At 29.3% G+C, this 15882-nt stretch overlaps 1 protein-coding gene across 2 annotated transcripts; it reads left to right on the forward strand.

Moving 5' to 3' along the window:
- Positions 1–9107: 9107 nt before the first annotated feature.
- Positions 9108–14557, forward strand: LOC145182608 (proton-coupled amino acid transporter 1-like). Of its 2 annotated transcripts, none has more exons than XM_090079085.1 (8): positions 9108–9552; positions 9631–9715; positions 10213–10392; positions 10835–10918; positions 12621–12975; positions 13157–13323; positions 13464–13633; positions 13985–14557. In XM_090079085.1, the coding sequence occupies exons 1-8, from the start codon at positions 9462–9464 to the stop codon at positions 14230–14232; spliced, it is 1380 nt and encodes a 459-aa protein (XP_089935211.1). In that variant the 5' UTR covers positions 9108–9461; the 3' UTR covers positions 14233–14557. The 2 variants fall into 2 exon arrangements, with proteins under 2 accessions (XP_089935211.1, XP_089935212.1); XM_090079086.1 differs by having other exon boundaries at positions 13974–14233.
- The last annotated feature ends 1325 nt before the right edge of the window (positions 14558–15882 follow it).

A 15882-nucleotide genomic window follows, 5' to 3' on the forward strand; every position in this document is an offset into this window, starting at 1 on the left:
CGTATATCAAGTTTTTTATCAACAAGAGTTTGGATATGGTTTTATATTGTTTGAAGATGGTCACGATGATTAATGTTAAAAGGGAGTTTCTGTCTCCATAACGATACAATAAATTAGCAAACAGTTTCTGTTAAAGTGGCGTACGTCAATATTTGGTGTTTGTTAAAAGGTCATGAGTCCGCTAGAAATGCCAGATGAAGCTAGGTGTTATGGTGTGTGGTAGGCTGTGACAATTCCCGTTTTCCGGGAAACGAAAGCGGGAATTTCCGGGAACGGGATTCATTTCCCGGACTTGGAAAAAAACGGGAACGGGAATTCCCGTTCCCGTATTTTAAAAAGCGGGAACGGGAAAATCCCGTTCCTGTTCCCGTTTTTCACCTGGAACGTCTAATATTTCCTGGTTTTTTTTCCTGCTTTTTTTTTTTCTTTTTTTTTCCTGGTTATATAATTTTTTTTTTTTTTTTGTGGTTTATTTTGGTTTAGGTGTTTGTTTTTTTTTGGATTCTTTTTTATTTTTTTTTTTTTTATTTTTTAAATTTATTAACTTAACAACATAGAAGATTTTTACAACATAGAAGACACACAGGGGAGTTTTAATAAAAGCTATGTACCTAAAAAAAAAAAAGGAAAAAAGGTTAATTCTAACTAATAACTTATATTCAAAGGAAAATAAGGTAATTAACAAGAAAGATACCAAAGATATGAAGAAAGTTAGTAAAGAAAAGACGCAAGTTAGCAAAGAAAAGAAGAAATTAGAAAAGAAAAGAAAAAAGTTAATAAAGAAAAGAAGAAAGTTAGTAAAGAAAAGACGAAAGTTAGTAAAGAAAAGAAGAAGTTAGTAAAGAAAAGAAAAAAGTTAATAAAGAAAAGACGAAAGTTAGTAAAGAAAAGAAGAAGTTAGTAAAGAAATAAAGAAGTTAGTAAAGAAAAGAAAAAAGTTAATAAAGAAAAGAAGAAAGTTAGTAAAGAAAAGACGAAAGTTAGTAAAGAAAAGACGAAAGTTAGTAAAGAAAAGAAGAAGTTAGTAAAGAAAAGAAAAAATTAGTAAAGAAACGAAGAAAGTTAGTAAAGAAAAGAAGAAAGTTAGTAAAGAAAAGAAGAAGTTAGTAAAGAAAAGAAAAAAGTTAATAAAGAAAAGAAGAAAGTTAGTAAAGAAAAGACGAAAGTTAGTAAAGAAAAGAAGAAATTAGTAAAGAAAAGAAGAAATTAGTAAAGAAAAGAAGAAGTTAGTAAAGAAAAGAAGAAATTAGTAAAGAAACGAAGAAATTAGTAAAGAAAAGAAGAAAGTTAGTAAAGAAACGAAGAAAGTTAGTAAAGAAAAGAAGAAAGTTAGTAAAGAAAAGAAGAAGTTAGTAAAGAAAAGACGAAAGTTAGTAAAGAAAAGACGAAAGTTAGTAAAGAAAAGACGAAAGTTAGTAAAGAAAAGAAGAAGTTAGTAAAGAAAAGAAAAAAGTTAATAAAGAAAAGACGAAAGTTAGTAAAGAAAAGAAGAAGTTAGTAAAGAAAAGAAGAAGTTAGTAAAGAAATAAAGAAGTTAGTAAAGAAAAGAAAAAAGTTAATAAAGAAAAGAAGAAAGTTAGTAAAGAAAAGAAGAAATTAGTAAAGAAAAGAAGAAATTAGTAAAGAAAAGAAGAAGTTAGTAAAGAAAAGAAGAAATTAGTAAAGAAACGAAGAAATTAGTAAAGAAAAGAAGAAAGTTAGTAAAGAAACGAAGAAAGTTAGTAAAGAAAAGAAGAAAGTTAGTAAAGAAAAGAAGAAGTTAGTAAAGAAAAGAAAAAAGTTAATAAAGAAAAGAAGAAAGTTAGTAAAGAAAAGAAGAAATTAGTAAAGAAAAGAAGAAATTAGTAAAGAAAAGAAGAAGTTAGTAAAGAAAAGAAGAAATTAGTAAAGAAACGAAGAAATTAGTAAAGAAAAGAAGAAAGTTAGTAAAGAAACGAAGAAAGTTAGTAAAGAAAAGAAGAAAGTTAGTAAAGAAAAGAAGAAGTTAGTAAAGAAAAGACGAAAGTTAGTAAAGAAAAGACGAAAGTTAGTAAAGAAAAGAAGAAGTTAGTAAAGAAAAGAAAAAAGTTAATAAAGAAAAGACGAAAGTTAGTAAAGAAAAGAAGAAGTTAGTAAAGAAAAGAAGAAGTTAGTAAAGAAATAAAGAAGTTAGTAAAGAAAAGAAAAAAGTTAATAAAGAAAAGAAGAAAGTTAGTAAAGAAAAGACGAAAGTTAGTAAAGAAAAGACGAAAGTTAGTAAAGAAAAGAAGAAGTTAGTAAAGAAAAGAAAAAATTAGTAAAGAAAAGACGAAAGTTAGTAAAGAAAAGACGAAAGTTAGTAAAGAAAAGACGAAAGTTAGTAAAGAAAAGAAGAAGTTAGTAAAGAAAAGAAAAAAGTTAATAAAGAAAAGACGAAAGTTAGTAAAGAAAAGAAGAAGTTAGTAAAGAAAAGAAGAAGTTAGTAAAGAAATAAAGAAGTTAGTAAAGAAAAGAAAAAAGTTAATAAAGAAAAGAAGAAAGTTAGTAAAGAAAAGAAGAAATTAGTAAAGAAAAGAAGAAATTAGTAAAGAAAAGAAGAAGTTAGTAAAGAAAAGAAGAAATTAGTAAAGAAACGAAGAAATTAGTAAAGAAAAGAAGAAAGTTAGTAAAGAAACGAAGAAAGTTAGTAAAGAAAAGAAGAAAGTTAGTAAAGAAAAGAAGAAGTTAGTAAAGAAAAGACGAAAGTTAGTAAAGAAAAGACGAAAGTTAGTAAAGAAAAGACGAAAGTTAGTAAAGAAAAGAAGAAGTTAGTAAAGAAAAGAAAAAAGTTAATAAAGAAAAGACGAAAGTTAGTAAAGAAAAGACGAAAGTTAGTAAAGAAAAGAAGAAGTTAGTAAAGAAATAAAGAAGTTAGTAAAGAAAAGAAAAAAGTTAATAAAGAAAAGAAGAAAGTTAGTAAAGAAAAGACGAAAGTTAGTAAAGAAAAGACGAAAGTTAGTAAAGAAAAGAAGAAGTTAGTAAAGAAAAGAAAAAATTAGTAAAGAAACGAAGAAAGTTAGTAAAGAAAAGAAGAAAGTTAGTAAAGAAAAGAAGAAGTTAGTAAAGAAAAGAAAAAAGTTAATAAAGAAAAGAAGAAAGTTAGTAAAGAAAAGACGAAAGTTAGTAAAGAAAAGAAGAAATTAGTAAAGAAAAGAAGAAATTAGTAAAGAAAAGAAGAAGTTAGTAAAGAAAAGAAGAAATTAGTAAAGAAACGAAGAAATTAGTAAAGAAAAGAAGAAAGTTAGTAAAGAAACGAAGAAAGTTAGTAAAGAAAAGAAGAAAGTTAGTAAAGAAAAGAAGAAGTTAGTAAAGAAAAGACGAAAGTTAGTAAAGAAACGAAGAAAGTTAGTAAAGAAAAGAAGAAGTTAGTAAAGAAAAGAAGAAAGTTAGTAAAGAAAAGAAGAAATTAGTAAAGAAACGAAGAAATTAGTAAAGAAAAGAAGAAAGTTAGTAAAGAAACGAAGAAAGTTAGTAAAGAAAAGAAGAAAGTTAGTAAAGAAAAGAAGAAAGTTAGTAAGGAAAAGAAGAAAGTTAGCAAAGAAAAGAAGAAAGTTAGCAAAGAAACGAAGACAGTAAACTACTTAAAAAAATTATAATTAGGTCTTAAACCTAATTATAATTTTAAATTATTATAATATTTATATATATTTACCTTATAGTTATAGTAGTTTGTTCCTAGTATTAGTACCAAATTTATAACAAATCTTAAAATCTTAAAATAAACGGGAATATATGCGCGCAAATCATAAAATAGCGGGAATCCCGTAAAAAAGCGGGAAACTTGGTAAAATGCGGGAAACTTGTAAAAATACGGCTTTTCCCGTATTTCTTATATTATATTATAATATATAAATATATATATTATAATATATAAATAGATAAATATGTATATATATAATATATAAATATATATATTATATATATATATAATATATATATAATATATATATATTATATCATAATATATAAATATATATATATTATATATTATAATATAATAATTACGGGAAAACCCCGTAACATCGAATGACGTACGGGAACAGGAACGGGAATTTCCTGTTCCCGTATTTTATTTATTACGGGAACAGGATCCCGTTCCCGTATTTTAAATACCAAAAGCAGGAACAGGATCCCGCTCCCGTAGTTCCCGTAAATACGGGAACTTGGCGCACTCTAGTGTGTGGTATGAACTAGGGAATGTCATCGGATCTCGTTCAGCTGCCGAACGGGTAATTTCAAATATTTTGGGTTCCGAACCCGTTCGGAACCCAAAATATAGGCTCGTTAAATAATCTATATCCCGAGCACCCGAAACAATGACCGAATGGCTCAACGGGCAAAGACAGCCGATTTTAATTTTAAAATTACAGCCTTTCTCACATAGTTTTAAGAAACAGAAAAGAAAATAATTATGAAAACAATGTTGCTCTACAATCTCTTTCGGTGGTTTTAACTTACCTTAGATCTTTTGGTAACAAACGGTGTCTGATACCTGTTCGGGTTGGGTCTCGTTTGGTTCCTATCGGGACCCTGACATTCCATAGTAAAAACCTAGGTCTAAATAAGTGAAACTAGAGTTCCGTCTGTTTAACGAGGAATCTGTTTTGTTTGTTTGTCTTTAGTGTTTTGTTTGTTTTTTTTTGGTGGTGGTGGGGGGGGGGGGGGGAATCCTAAGACATTCCTCGAACGCTCTTTTCTATAACACTCATTCTGTGGTTTATTCCACTAATGAACTATCGTTTTTTTTGTGTGTGTTTTAAGGTGTTAAACTGTTTGTAATGGAAGAGTTTATAAGTGGAAGTCCTATGAAGAGAAAAGGTCTTGCCAAGAAAGTACCGATAAAAAAAAAAGCGTAAATAATGGACATTGAGAATATGATGAACTAAATCCCAGTTTAACATCTAGAATACTACAACACTATCAGGAGTGGACTATCAACTGAAGCAGCAATTGATAATAGTGATATTGATCAAGAATTGAGTGATGATTAGCTATTATAATTATTATTTTTATGCTACGTTTGCTGTTTTTTGCCTTGAAATCTTTTGTAATATTTACAAAAACATGTTAAAGATGTGTTGCACTCATCATTAAACTTACTATAAACCTTAAAAACTTGATTAATCATTTTCATTCAAATGTTTTATTTATTTTTAAATTTTTGTTAAAAGGGCAATTTTTTAGATTTTTTTGAATTTAATTACTTAAAAAGTACCTCGTGATCGATTCTTTCTCGTGTATGGGAAGAGATGGCTATGAAAAGAGGACTTATTGTAGATGCATTTGCTTATTGTGAGCTGTACCCTCTCCGTAATAGTATTAAAGAACACGAGTACAAAAAAGGGGAAGCATTCCGCAATAATGACGAATTTCAGCAAGGAGATGTAAATTTCCTGTTACTTAGAAAAATCATTCCATCTCCAAAAAAGGATTCAAACTCAGCTCACACGAAACCTTGTTCCGCAAACATAATAAGCACTGAAATATTAAAAAGCTGAAGAAAAAAAGAAAGAAAAATAAACCAAAAAATAGGAAATCTCAGGATGTGCTTTCCAATCCAATACTAGCAAGTGACTCAAAGAAGAAGAAATTCTCGTCCAATAAAATACCAGCACGTAATTCGAAGAAGAGAATACTCTCTTCTAATCAAATGCTATCAAGTGATTTGAAGAAGAAGAAATTCTCCAGCTTTCGTTTAAAATCATTGATCAATTCGCTGGAACCAAGTTCATCGAATGTTAATAACCATAATAGCAAAAAAGTAACTCACTTTGTGTGTGTGTGGTGTGGCATGGTTGGATTAATTAGAAATATTGGCTTCAATTCATTTCTTGTTATGTGATTCTATATCATTCAGTTTTCGGTATGAAGTAAAAACCAGAGCTGTGGATTCGGAGTCATGGAGTCGGAGTCGGAGTCGGAGCTCATTTTGGCTGGAATCGGAGTTGGAGTCGGAAAAATTGTACCGACTCCGACTCCAGTTAAAAAAAAATCTTTCAAAGCTTCTTAATTTTCATATGGATTTTGTAGATGTTACTCATTAAAATATTTTATGTTTTGTCAGTTTAAAGCACAAGTATCAAACTCTAGCCCTCCAGTTGTTACAAAAATACAAGTCCCAGGATGCTCTGATAGCTATAGGATATTCAGGCATAATCGGAATTGTAGTTTGCAACAACTGGAGGGCAAGGAGTTTGACATGTTATTTTGCTGTTTATCACTAAGAATCATAAATCACCTCCTTTGCGCTCTCCTCTACCAACCCCTAAAATTAGATAACTTCATGATGCTTAACCCCCGACCTAAACTGTCTGACACTGTGCTGCATATTCTTTGTTGAAAGCTAGGCGTGTCACCACCAAGCACAAAAGAGCTGCTTTACAGACTGTAAGTATCCAATTAACTTTGAATTAGAAATACCGTTAGTATTCAATTAATTTTGTTTCTCTGGAGAGAGAGAGAGAGTATTAGAAAATTAGTGATTGAAGAAGCTGTTAAACAAAAAGAAGAACTTAAAGAATCTCTCAAGGGATGCTTTGTGTTTCTTAACAGAGTGAACTATTTTGCAATCAATGTCCCATTTGTTTTTGAAAAAAATGAAGTAGTTAGCAAGACATTGGGAGTAAAAGTCACCAAAGCTAATTACACCAGCGAATTTCTCCAGGTCTTGGTGGAAAAGATTCTTCAAGAATATGAACTTAAAGAAGAACAAGTTCTTTCTGTCCAACTGACAATATTTCAAACATGATTTTGACAAAATTCATGATTTTATTAGTGACTACATTAGAGTTTATTGCATAAAAAGAGTTTAGAAAAGTTGTTTGTTCATTATTTTCTAATAAATACTGCTTAAAGCACTAAGTGGTTGGATTATTTGTATCATGGTGATGAAATAGCCAATGTTAACATTTTTACTACAGTAAATTTGTAGTTAAAATTTGGTTACTTATGAGGAGTCGGAGTCGGTCCATGATAAAATCAAGGAGTCGGAGTCGGAACAGTAGCTTACCGACTCCATAGCCCTGGTTAAAACTTGTCACCTCTGACAACATCAAAGCAGAAAAAGTAGCGAAAAAAACAGCTCCTTATTGTACACAACTTTTATATTCAAATTAATTTTCTTTAACTTTTTTTAAAAAAGTTTTCTTAACATAAAGTTTTTTTATTTCTTGAAAAATTTGTATTCTCTGACCTACACTTTTTTAACAAAAACTGATTCAAGTGTACTGTGAGTTTTAATTAACCCACCCCCTTCAAGTTTCCGGCATATTTTTGGCATAAAGACAATCATGTCAAAAAGAATATATACCTTTTAATAGATAAAGTAGGTAACCATTACATTTTGCTAGCGTCCATGCCTTTTACGCGTCACGTTCCAACTTTAAAGGTGAGTTTCCACTCATCCGTTTTTGCTACGGGAAAGGGAAAGGGATAGGAAAATTAATTACTTGAGCATGTGCAGTGATTAATTTTCAAAACTAAATTACAAACTGCGCACGCTCACGTGATTAATTTTTCTTTCCCTTTCCTTTTCCCGTAGCAAAAACGGATGAGTGGAAACTCACCTTTATAAGTAAATTGCTCAACTGTTATAAAAAGTGGTTTAGAACTTTGAATAATTTGAATCTTAAAATATGTAGGAGATAATGCTCTTTAGAGACTTAGATAATATAAAACTCAAATTCTCTTCAGTTTTAACCTAGATGAGGTATACATTAAAAAAAAAAAAGGGTTTACGTTTTTTCGGCCACTTCAAAAATTTTCGTATTCTATTTTATATTATGCAGGTGCGGATCTAAGGAGTGGCCATTGTGGCAACGGCCACATAGTTTAAATTTAACGGCAGCCACGTTAGTTTTGGGTTGTTTCGCTTAAAGAATATTTCCAAAAATTTTAATTCGTCTGCCGTATTTTACGGATTTTGGCTATAGAGATTCCTGCCATGGCCACAACAGTTCTTATTATACGTTACCGAAGTTTTATTCAATCAATAAATGCTGTGAATAAATATTAAAATATAGATTTTTTATCGTAATTACTGTTTTAATCACTGCTTTTTCGATGCACCATCTGCCTTCAATGGCATTGGTCCAGAAATGAGTTATTGGTAACTCCAGTTTGGATAATAATAACATATTTTGTAAAAGTTAGTTATGTATTTTTATTATATGTTAACATAAATTAACAGTTGTAGGTTATGCTAACTGTGCAAGATCGTTAGATAACCTAATGTTACCCTCGGGGTTAGCTAGCGGGCTCCATACTAAACACTTTAAACTATTTCCGAATTTGGAACAAACAAAAACGGGAAGAAAAATTACGAAGCAGACTTGGTGAAATATTTGACAATATATTATAAATGGGGATTTGATTGCAACACAAACAGAACTATGATAGCGAACAACCTTCAACGATTCGTGTTGTTGATGTTAAAAAAAAATATTACTCTTCTTCAACAAAGTATTGTCGACCAACACGATATAAATTTCTAGTGAAGTTTTGCAAATTTCACCAAACGAAAAACATTGTTCTAATTCCTTCAATAGAACATTTACATTCAACAGCAATTAACTTATGAGATGGAAAACAAATTTAGGTGTTCCGCTGAATAATTTTCACCGTTTGTAGTCCAATCACTAAGACATCTTAAACATATAAAACATAAATAAACCATCACAACCAAACTACTTTTAAAACAATAAGGTTGGTATACTAATATTACTCCACTTCATAAAATGTTAGTTTATAGAACTAATTGCCAAAATTAATATTCCACCGAGCGATTATCCGAAAAGGCTCTTGAGGCTTGACAATTTTCACCATTTGTAGTCCAATCACTAAGACATCTCAAACATGTAAAGCATAAATATACCACCACAACCAAACTACTTTTAAAACAATATGGTTGGTATACCAACATGAAGTAGTATATTTTTGAGTATCATACTCGAAAAACCTCACGGCCGGACAAACGTAAATAAAGATCTTTTAAATCTGATCCTTCTTCTTCTGACTCTCCCCTCCTTTTCCCCTTCAATGGGCTTCCGTTAAAAAGTGACGTATGGCCCTTTGTTGTGGCTGTTTTTTTATTTGTTTTTTTTTCGATTCTTAATCTAGTGCATAAAATTCCTGAAAGTCATGCAGTTTTACTTTCGCTAATGAATTTCCCTTAAAAGGCGGTATCAATTACAATATGCTTAATATTATTGTATTATATGTTCTTGAATATATGCTTTTTAATGTGAATTATGAATATATGCTTTATATTTCAAATATATGCTTTTTATTGTACATTGTTTATCGTAAAGATAACAAGTCGTAAATTTAAAACCTTTTCTGCTAGATGCTTTTCCATACATATGTATGTGTATATCGAAATGTTAGTCGCTCAGTAAATCCGATTTCCCTATTCGTAGGTGAATCATATTTTGTAACTATATCTAAGGTTTTCTTAATTAGCTGTAATGAGTGAGGATAGTTCTGAACAGTTTAAAACATTAGATTATATTGGTGATTCAGAACCATTGCTCTATGAGGCTGGAGGAGAAGATAAGGGTAAGATATGAGTTTTAAGTATTGTTATTGTTTTTCTTTCAAGTTGCTTAAAAGTATAAACAATTTATTTTAAAATAGATTTTGAAGTTTCTATCAGTTCAACACATTCTTTAAGTCGAGTAGCTTTATCTGGTGGCTTAAATACAGGGGAAGAAGGAACAACGTGAGTTAAAAATTTTGTAGATTGTGTTTGTGTGTTTTTTTTTCATAACTTACCACTAAGTCAAAGCTGTGTTTCCAACCAGGTGTCTTTGCCAGGAATCAAAGGCTTAATTTTTTGCCTGAATTTGTACTAGTTATTAACTAAGCCAGTTTCAAACTTATTTAACAAGCTTTGACCTTATATAACTAGGAAAGTAAAATGATTATGTTAGTTGTTATTGTGTCTGAAATAGAACAGCTACTTTGTGTTTCAAACTCAATACCCAGTTGAGTATCACACTTACTACTTGAAATTTGTGGATCAATATATCATTAAACATTTTCTTAAACTAAACAACATCCTTTATTTTTTTTTGTTTTTTGTATTTTTTTTATTTATTTTTATTTAAAAAGGTATCTTCTTTTAAGCCTTTTTTTATTCTTACTATTCATATTTGATTGTTCATAACTGGTTGTTCAACAAAGTTAGTTGTAAAAGATTTTCTTTTGGATTTTCAGGAACTTACAGACCATAATTCATATATTCAAAGGTAATGTTGGTACAGGAATTTTAGGCTTACCTGCTGCAATTAATCATGCTGGAATTGTTGTGGGTCCCCTTGGACTAGTTTTAGTTTCAATAATAGCAGTTCATTGCATGCATTTGTTAGTGCGCTGCTCACGTCATTTTTGTAAAAAGTAAGGTTTGGTTTTGTATCCTTCTGTAAGGGTTTTTTAATTAAAATATTATTTGCTTTAAAGTAATGCCGTATTTTTGAATTTCTAAATTTAAAACATTGCAATTTTAGATAATGAAACAGTTTAATTGGTCAAAGTAGAGCTAAAATCCTTTGTTTTTATTATTATTATTTTACAATAACAGCCTTTTTTTTTTTAATCTTAAAACTTAAGAAAGCAACAACTCGTAACATAATAATTGCTTATTTGTTTATTGTTGAAGATCTTTGTAGCGAATAATTCTTTCAAAGTTTTTATACATTATAAAGCTAATTCTTTCTACATAGGTTACTTAATTAAATAATTAAGCCTACACTTAATTTTTTTATATTGTGATTTGTTTTTTAATAATAATTTGTTAATTGCTATCTTCATTAGTTTTTTTACTTGTTATACTTCCCAGGCTTAATATCCAAGCTCTTTCTTATGGAGATGTGGCAGAGCATTGCTTTAGACCATATTTTGGCAATGGAAGCAGAATAGCTAAGTAAAAATTTTTTTTTTTTTATTTAAAGAAGCTTTTGTTTTCTAAAATTATGTTTTAAGATTTGCTAATCTATTATAACAAACATTATATTAACGAGGTCACCAAAAAATTTAAATCTGAATAATTAGAATGATTACTTAATGAACATCCATACCAAACACTAAAAGAGCTGTCAGCTTCATTAAATGTTCAAGAATTACCTGTAGCCATGCATTTAAAATTTATACAGCTAATTCAAAAACTTGTAAAGTAGCTACCACATTACTTGAAAGAAAGAGACATTAAAAAGTAATATAGAAATTAATTTTTTTAAAGAGACAAAAGGAAGTCAAATTTATAACTGGAGAAGGTTCATTTAAATAATCTTAAAAAAATTAAATTATGGGTGAAATGGGTTAAAAAATGGCTTAATGGATGGATAGCTTTCTAGATATATCCTTATTTAAACAAACTCTTCTTATTTTTTTTTAAAAAAAGTAGTGGAAACTTATTCTACTACCCAATAATTATAGCCATTTCATCTCTGGCTCTTTAAAATCAATTTGCAATTATCATTTCATACATGTTAAATTCTTAAAGTTGATGGAGTTACTCAATTGTTTGTTAAAAGGAAGCACATAGCGCTTTATTTTGATAACCCAGTATTTTTATCCATAGACATTTAAAAAATGGCTATGGATAAAATGCCATCAAGTTTTGAATGTGCTTCTTGCACCTGCATCTTATTTGAGACCTACATTAAATGTTTTGAGTCCTGAGAAAGTCTATAATCATTAATTTCTAGTACCACAAAAATGTTTCTGCTATATATTTGCTGGTTATGTACGCAGAAATAAGTAAAATGAAGGCTCAAAATTCCACCAGGCAATCTCTGTTAATGATCTTTTTTTTTTTTTTTTAATCTTGTTCCATTCAAAAAAGGTTTGTACTAGAGTGAGATATTCCTGTAACTGCGATTAATCAAAAACATTGCAACACTATTTAAGAAATTGCCTTAGAGTCTTGAAACTTTGGGATAGCTTCAAGACTTTAAGGAAATTTTATTTTCTTTAGATGTTGTGTTAAGAAAATTAGGAATAAGAAAAAAAAATACTTGTCAATAATCATGTTATAAAGTAAATATGTAATCGCTAAAAGTGTCTCTATCTGGAAAAGGTATAATAGGCCCCTAGTCACAACTTGTGGTTACACAATAAATAGGCATTTAGTAGAGATTTTTATGATTAAAATCCTTAAGAAAAAACCACAAACCTTTAAAATGAATTAAATGTTTGAAGAAAAATGTTTCAATTTAAAAACTGCAGCAGAATTTTTTTTAAATAAAGTGCTGCATATTTTAATACTTTTAGGTATTAATTTAACAAATGTTTTATTTAACATTTCATTAAAAATATATTTAATTTTTTAGTTTTTCTTAAATAAATTGTCTAACTTCTTATTCTGAGATTTCTATTTTTTTGAATAAAAAATCTTAGAATAAGAAGTTAAGTAATTTATTTTAAGTATTAAATATCATCTTCAATTTTTATTCTTCCTACTTCAAAATGAAAAGAAAAATTTTTCATGTAAAAATACTTGTCCAAAAATGAATGAATAAAATTTTCTAAGACTTTCTTGGTTGCGGAAGTCAGTTCCTTTCTTCATTTCCCCATAATAACTGCTCTATTAAATAACCTTTAGTTTTTTTTGTTTTCTTTTATAGGCTAGTTGTAAACATATTTCTGGTTATTACACAATTTGGTTTCTGTTCAATCTATTTCGTATTTGTTGCAAACACAATTGTGGAAGTATCTCATTTAGAGAAAAAAATTGATACCAGACTAGTTATTTTAGCTTTGGCTCCTCTTGCTATTATGTTCTCTTTTGTGCGAAGCCTGGAAAAACTGTCTTATTTGTCAACAGTTGCAAATTTTTGTTGCATTGGAGGGCTTATCATGATTCTACAATACCTGGGAAGAAATTTCCAAGATCTTCGTCATTACCCTGCATTTGCTGGATGGAAGGACCTCCCAATCTTTTCTAGCATGGCAATATTTGCTGTTGAAGGGATAGGGGTTGTAAGGTTTTTACATATAAAATAGTTCATAAAGTTATTTAGAAATATTTTTTATAAGTATCTACATTAATATTATTTGTTAACAAATTTTGAGTTAACTTGTTAACTTTATTTGTTACAAATTGTGATTCTGTCATAAAAGTAAGTTTCAGCAAAGTATTAGATCAAAAATATGCTTTAAGGTTCTTCCTCTGGAAAATGAAGCAAAAAATCCGGATGATTTTTCTTGGGTACTAAATGTTGGTATGGTAATAGTTACATCATTGTATCTCATAGTTGGTTTGTTTGGCTACATCGCATTTGGTGGCAATGTAAAAGGAAGTGTTACCTTAAACCTTCCAGATAACGTGTAGGTGTTTTTATAAATATTGTATACATTTTTTCATTATTTGATTTTTTATTGCTTGAAATGTAAAAAAAAAAAAAAAAAATTTAAATAAAGTCAAAATCTTCCAATAAAGGAAATAAGATGGATGACATTTTTTTTAGGCTTTATGGTGCTGTAAAGTACGCTTACGCTATTGCCATGTTTTTCACACTTTTTATACAGTTTTACGTCCCTATGCAAATTATGCTTCCATCTCTTCTTACTATGTTTAAAGTTAGAAAAATTCGCTTACTGGAGTATTGTTTGAGAGCAGCATTCGTGATGCTTACCTGTAAGTGCATCTCCAAGATTTTATCTTGATATTGTCTTAAATTTGTAAAAGGTAGTAAGACAGGAGTTCTTGTCAACTCAAGTTGCAAATGGTTTAGCAATGTGATTTTCAATAATCGCATGACTTAAAAAAAAAAATGAATGCGAAAAGTTTTAAATTAGGCTGTAAAAAGTTTTAAAAGATTGTAACTTTTTTAGGTAAAGGTGTCTGGGGACTCACTCTCCCTTTACAGCGGCCTTGAATTTATATTTTCTTTGAGTGCAAGTGTTTTATTTTAAGGTTTATTTATTGGTAATGGTTTTCATTTTTAATGTGGATTTTACTCATTAAAATGTTACAGAGAATGTTTAGGTTTGTGTGCTATAGCCATACCTCAGTTAGAAAACTTTATATCTCTGGTTGGTTCCGTAGCAAGCTCTGGTTTAGCAATTATCTTTCCTGCTCTTCTTCATACCCTTACTTTTCAAAACGAAGGTCTTTCCAAAATTGAAATGGCTAAAGATTTGTTAATAATGTTGGTAGGAATAGCAGCATTTGCACTTGGAGGATTTTTTTCTGTCAAAGAAATTATTTTGGGTTTTAAAAATCACAAGCATTAAATTTGTCTATTGCATTCAATCTTTTATAATTTGATTTTTATAGTTTTAGCTAATTTAAATAGCTTCAATAAATTGTTGTTTTTTGTTTGTTGTTTTTTCTATTAAAATGTAATATCTTGTGTTATTTTCTATAAATTTTTTAGCTAGTAAAATAGCGTACATTTTATTTATATAAAGATAGTTCTAAATATTAGTCAAGGTTTTGTAAAGGACCCAAATGTCAATAGAAATGATTTTAAAATATTTTGTTGGACTGTTGTTAAAATGTTTCTTAAAAGTTGTTTTTAAATTTGTTCAATATTTTAAATATGAAAGGTTAAGATAATTGTGTATAGTTTTTTTTTGTTGTTGTTGAAGAAAAACTCTATAGATTTTTTTTAATGGTAGAGCCCTTAAGAGGAAAAAATGTGCTGGGGCGAGACCTTTTCTTTCTGAACCTCTTCTCCAACTTATCTTTCTGACCTCCCTCTTCTCTACTCCATCCCACTTCTCTCTCCCTTTTTCAATATTAGTTATGATAGAAAGGCCATACAATATGTACTCATATCTAGATAATTCAGTTGCACTATGTTCTGATGAATCTTTCTAACACTAACCGTTATGATAGTTTGAAAAAAGTCTGTTACCATTTTATCAAGCTGTCAAAAGGGTTATTTTTAAAAAGTTATTTAGAGGTCTACAGACCTAATCAATATTAACATGAATTGGGACAAATTCACAAGTTAAATAGCAATTGAATTGCTATTTAACTTGTCAATTTGTCCCAATTCATATTAATTTGAATAGTTTGAATGTAAAAGTTGAGATGATGAAACAAGGATCTAAGATACAAATGATGTAGGTTCCTGGTAGCTTTTACAGTCACAGGTTTAACAATTTGGGACATCTATAACAGTTGTTATCTGAATTCACATTTTATTCACACTTTGTGCATGTAATTGACTGCATTAATTATTTATAAGTATATGTAAATGATTTAAGTAAAATTATTCATAATCTGAATTTTTAGTGTTGCATGAAGGCAAAAGATAGAATACTTAGTAAATAGACTAATTTTGTTTTAATTATATTTTTATAGAAAATTTTTGATGAACTGCTTTTTTCTGCTGATTCTATTGTGGTAGGTGCTGTAAAGATCATCCTCGAAATGACACTGAGGTTGGGAAATATACTTTCTAATCTACACGCTACCAAAGCTCTTAACAGCTCCAATGCGCCCAACTGTTTTCTAACAAAATTGGTATTGTACCAAAAACCATTCTTATTTGATTCATTTGCTGCGCTAAATTTTAATTTTCAAATACGATGCATAAAAATTCATTTATGGTGATGTTTTAGTCTCCAAGTTGGAGGGAAAAAAGTGAATCACTTTTAGTCTCTCCGACTTTGACGATTCTATGCAGATGTTTAAGTAACATGAACAAATATTCAGTACCACCTTCATTTTAAATGTTGCAACAGTGTCATAAAAGCTACAAAATTTTGTGCATACCAAACTCCTACGAAGCTTAATCATCAGTTGTACATTTTATAAATGAATATATATGCATCTTATAAAAGAATTATCGCATGACTTATGAAAAAATCTTTATTAAATGTGAAGATGTTGAAAATTTCTTCCATTGAACAACATCAGGAATACACAGAGAA

Source organism: Hydra viridissima, unplaced genomic scaffold, assembly GCF_058129835.1.
Source record: "Hydra viridissima isolate aposymbiotic clone 2 unplaced genomic scaffold, HvirCarnegie_v1 scaffold_2, whole genome shotgun sequence".
Classification (NCBI taxonomy): Eukaryota; Metazoa; Cnidaria; class Hydrozoa; order Anthoathecata; family Hydridae; genus Hydra; species Hydra viridissima.

Coding starts and splice junctions, on each gene's coding strand:
- LOC145182608 (XM_090079085.1), top strand. CDS start 9,462: ATGAGTGAGGATAGTTCTGAACAGTTTAAAACATTAGATTATATTGGT. Junction 9,553..9,630: donor GGCTGGAGGAGAAGATAAGG/GTAAGATATGAG, acceptor ATTTTAAAATAG/ATTTTGAAGTTTCTATCAGT. Junction 13,634..13,984: donor AGCATTCGTGATGCTTACCT/GTAAGTGCATCT, acceptor GAGAATGTTTAG/GTTTGTGTGCTATAGCCATA.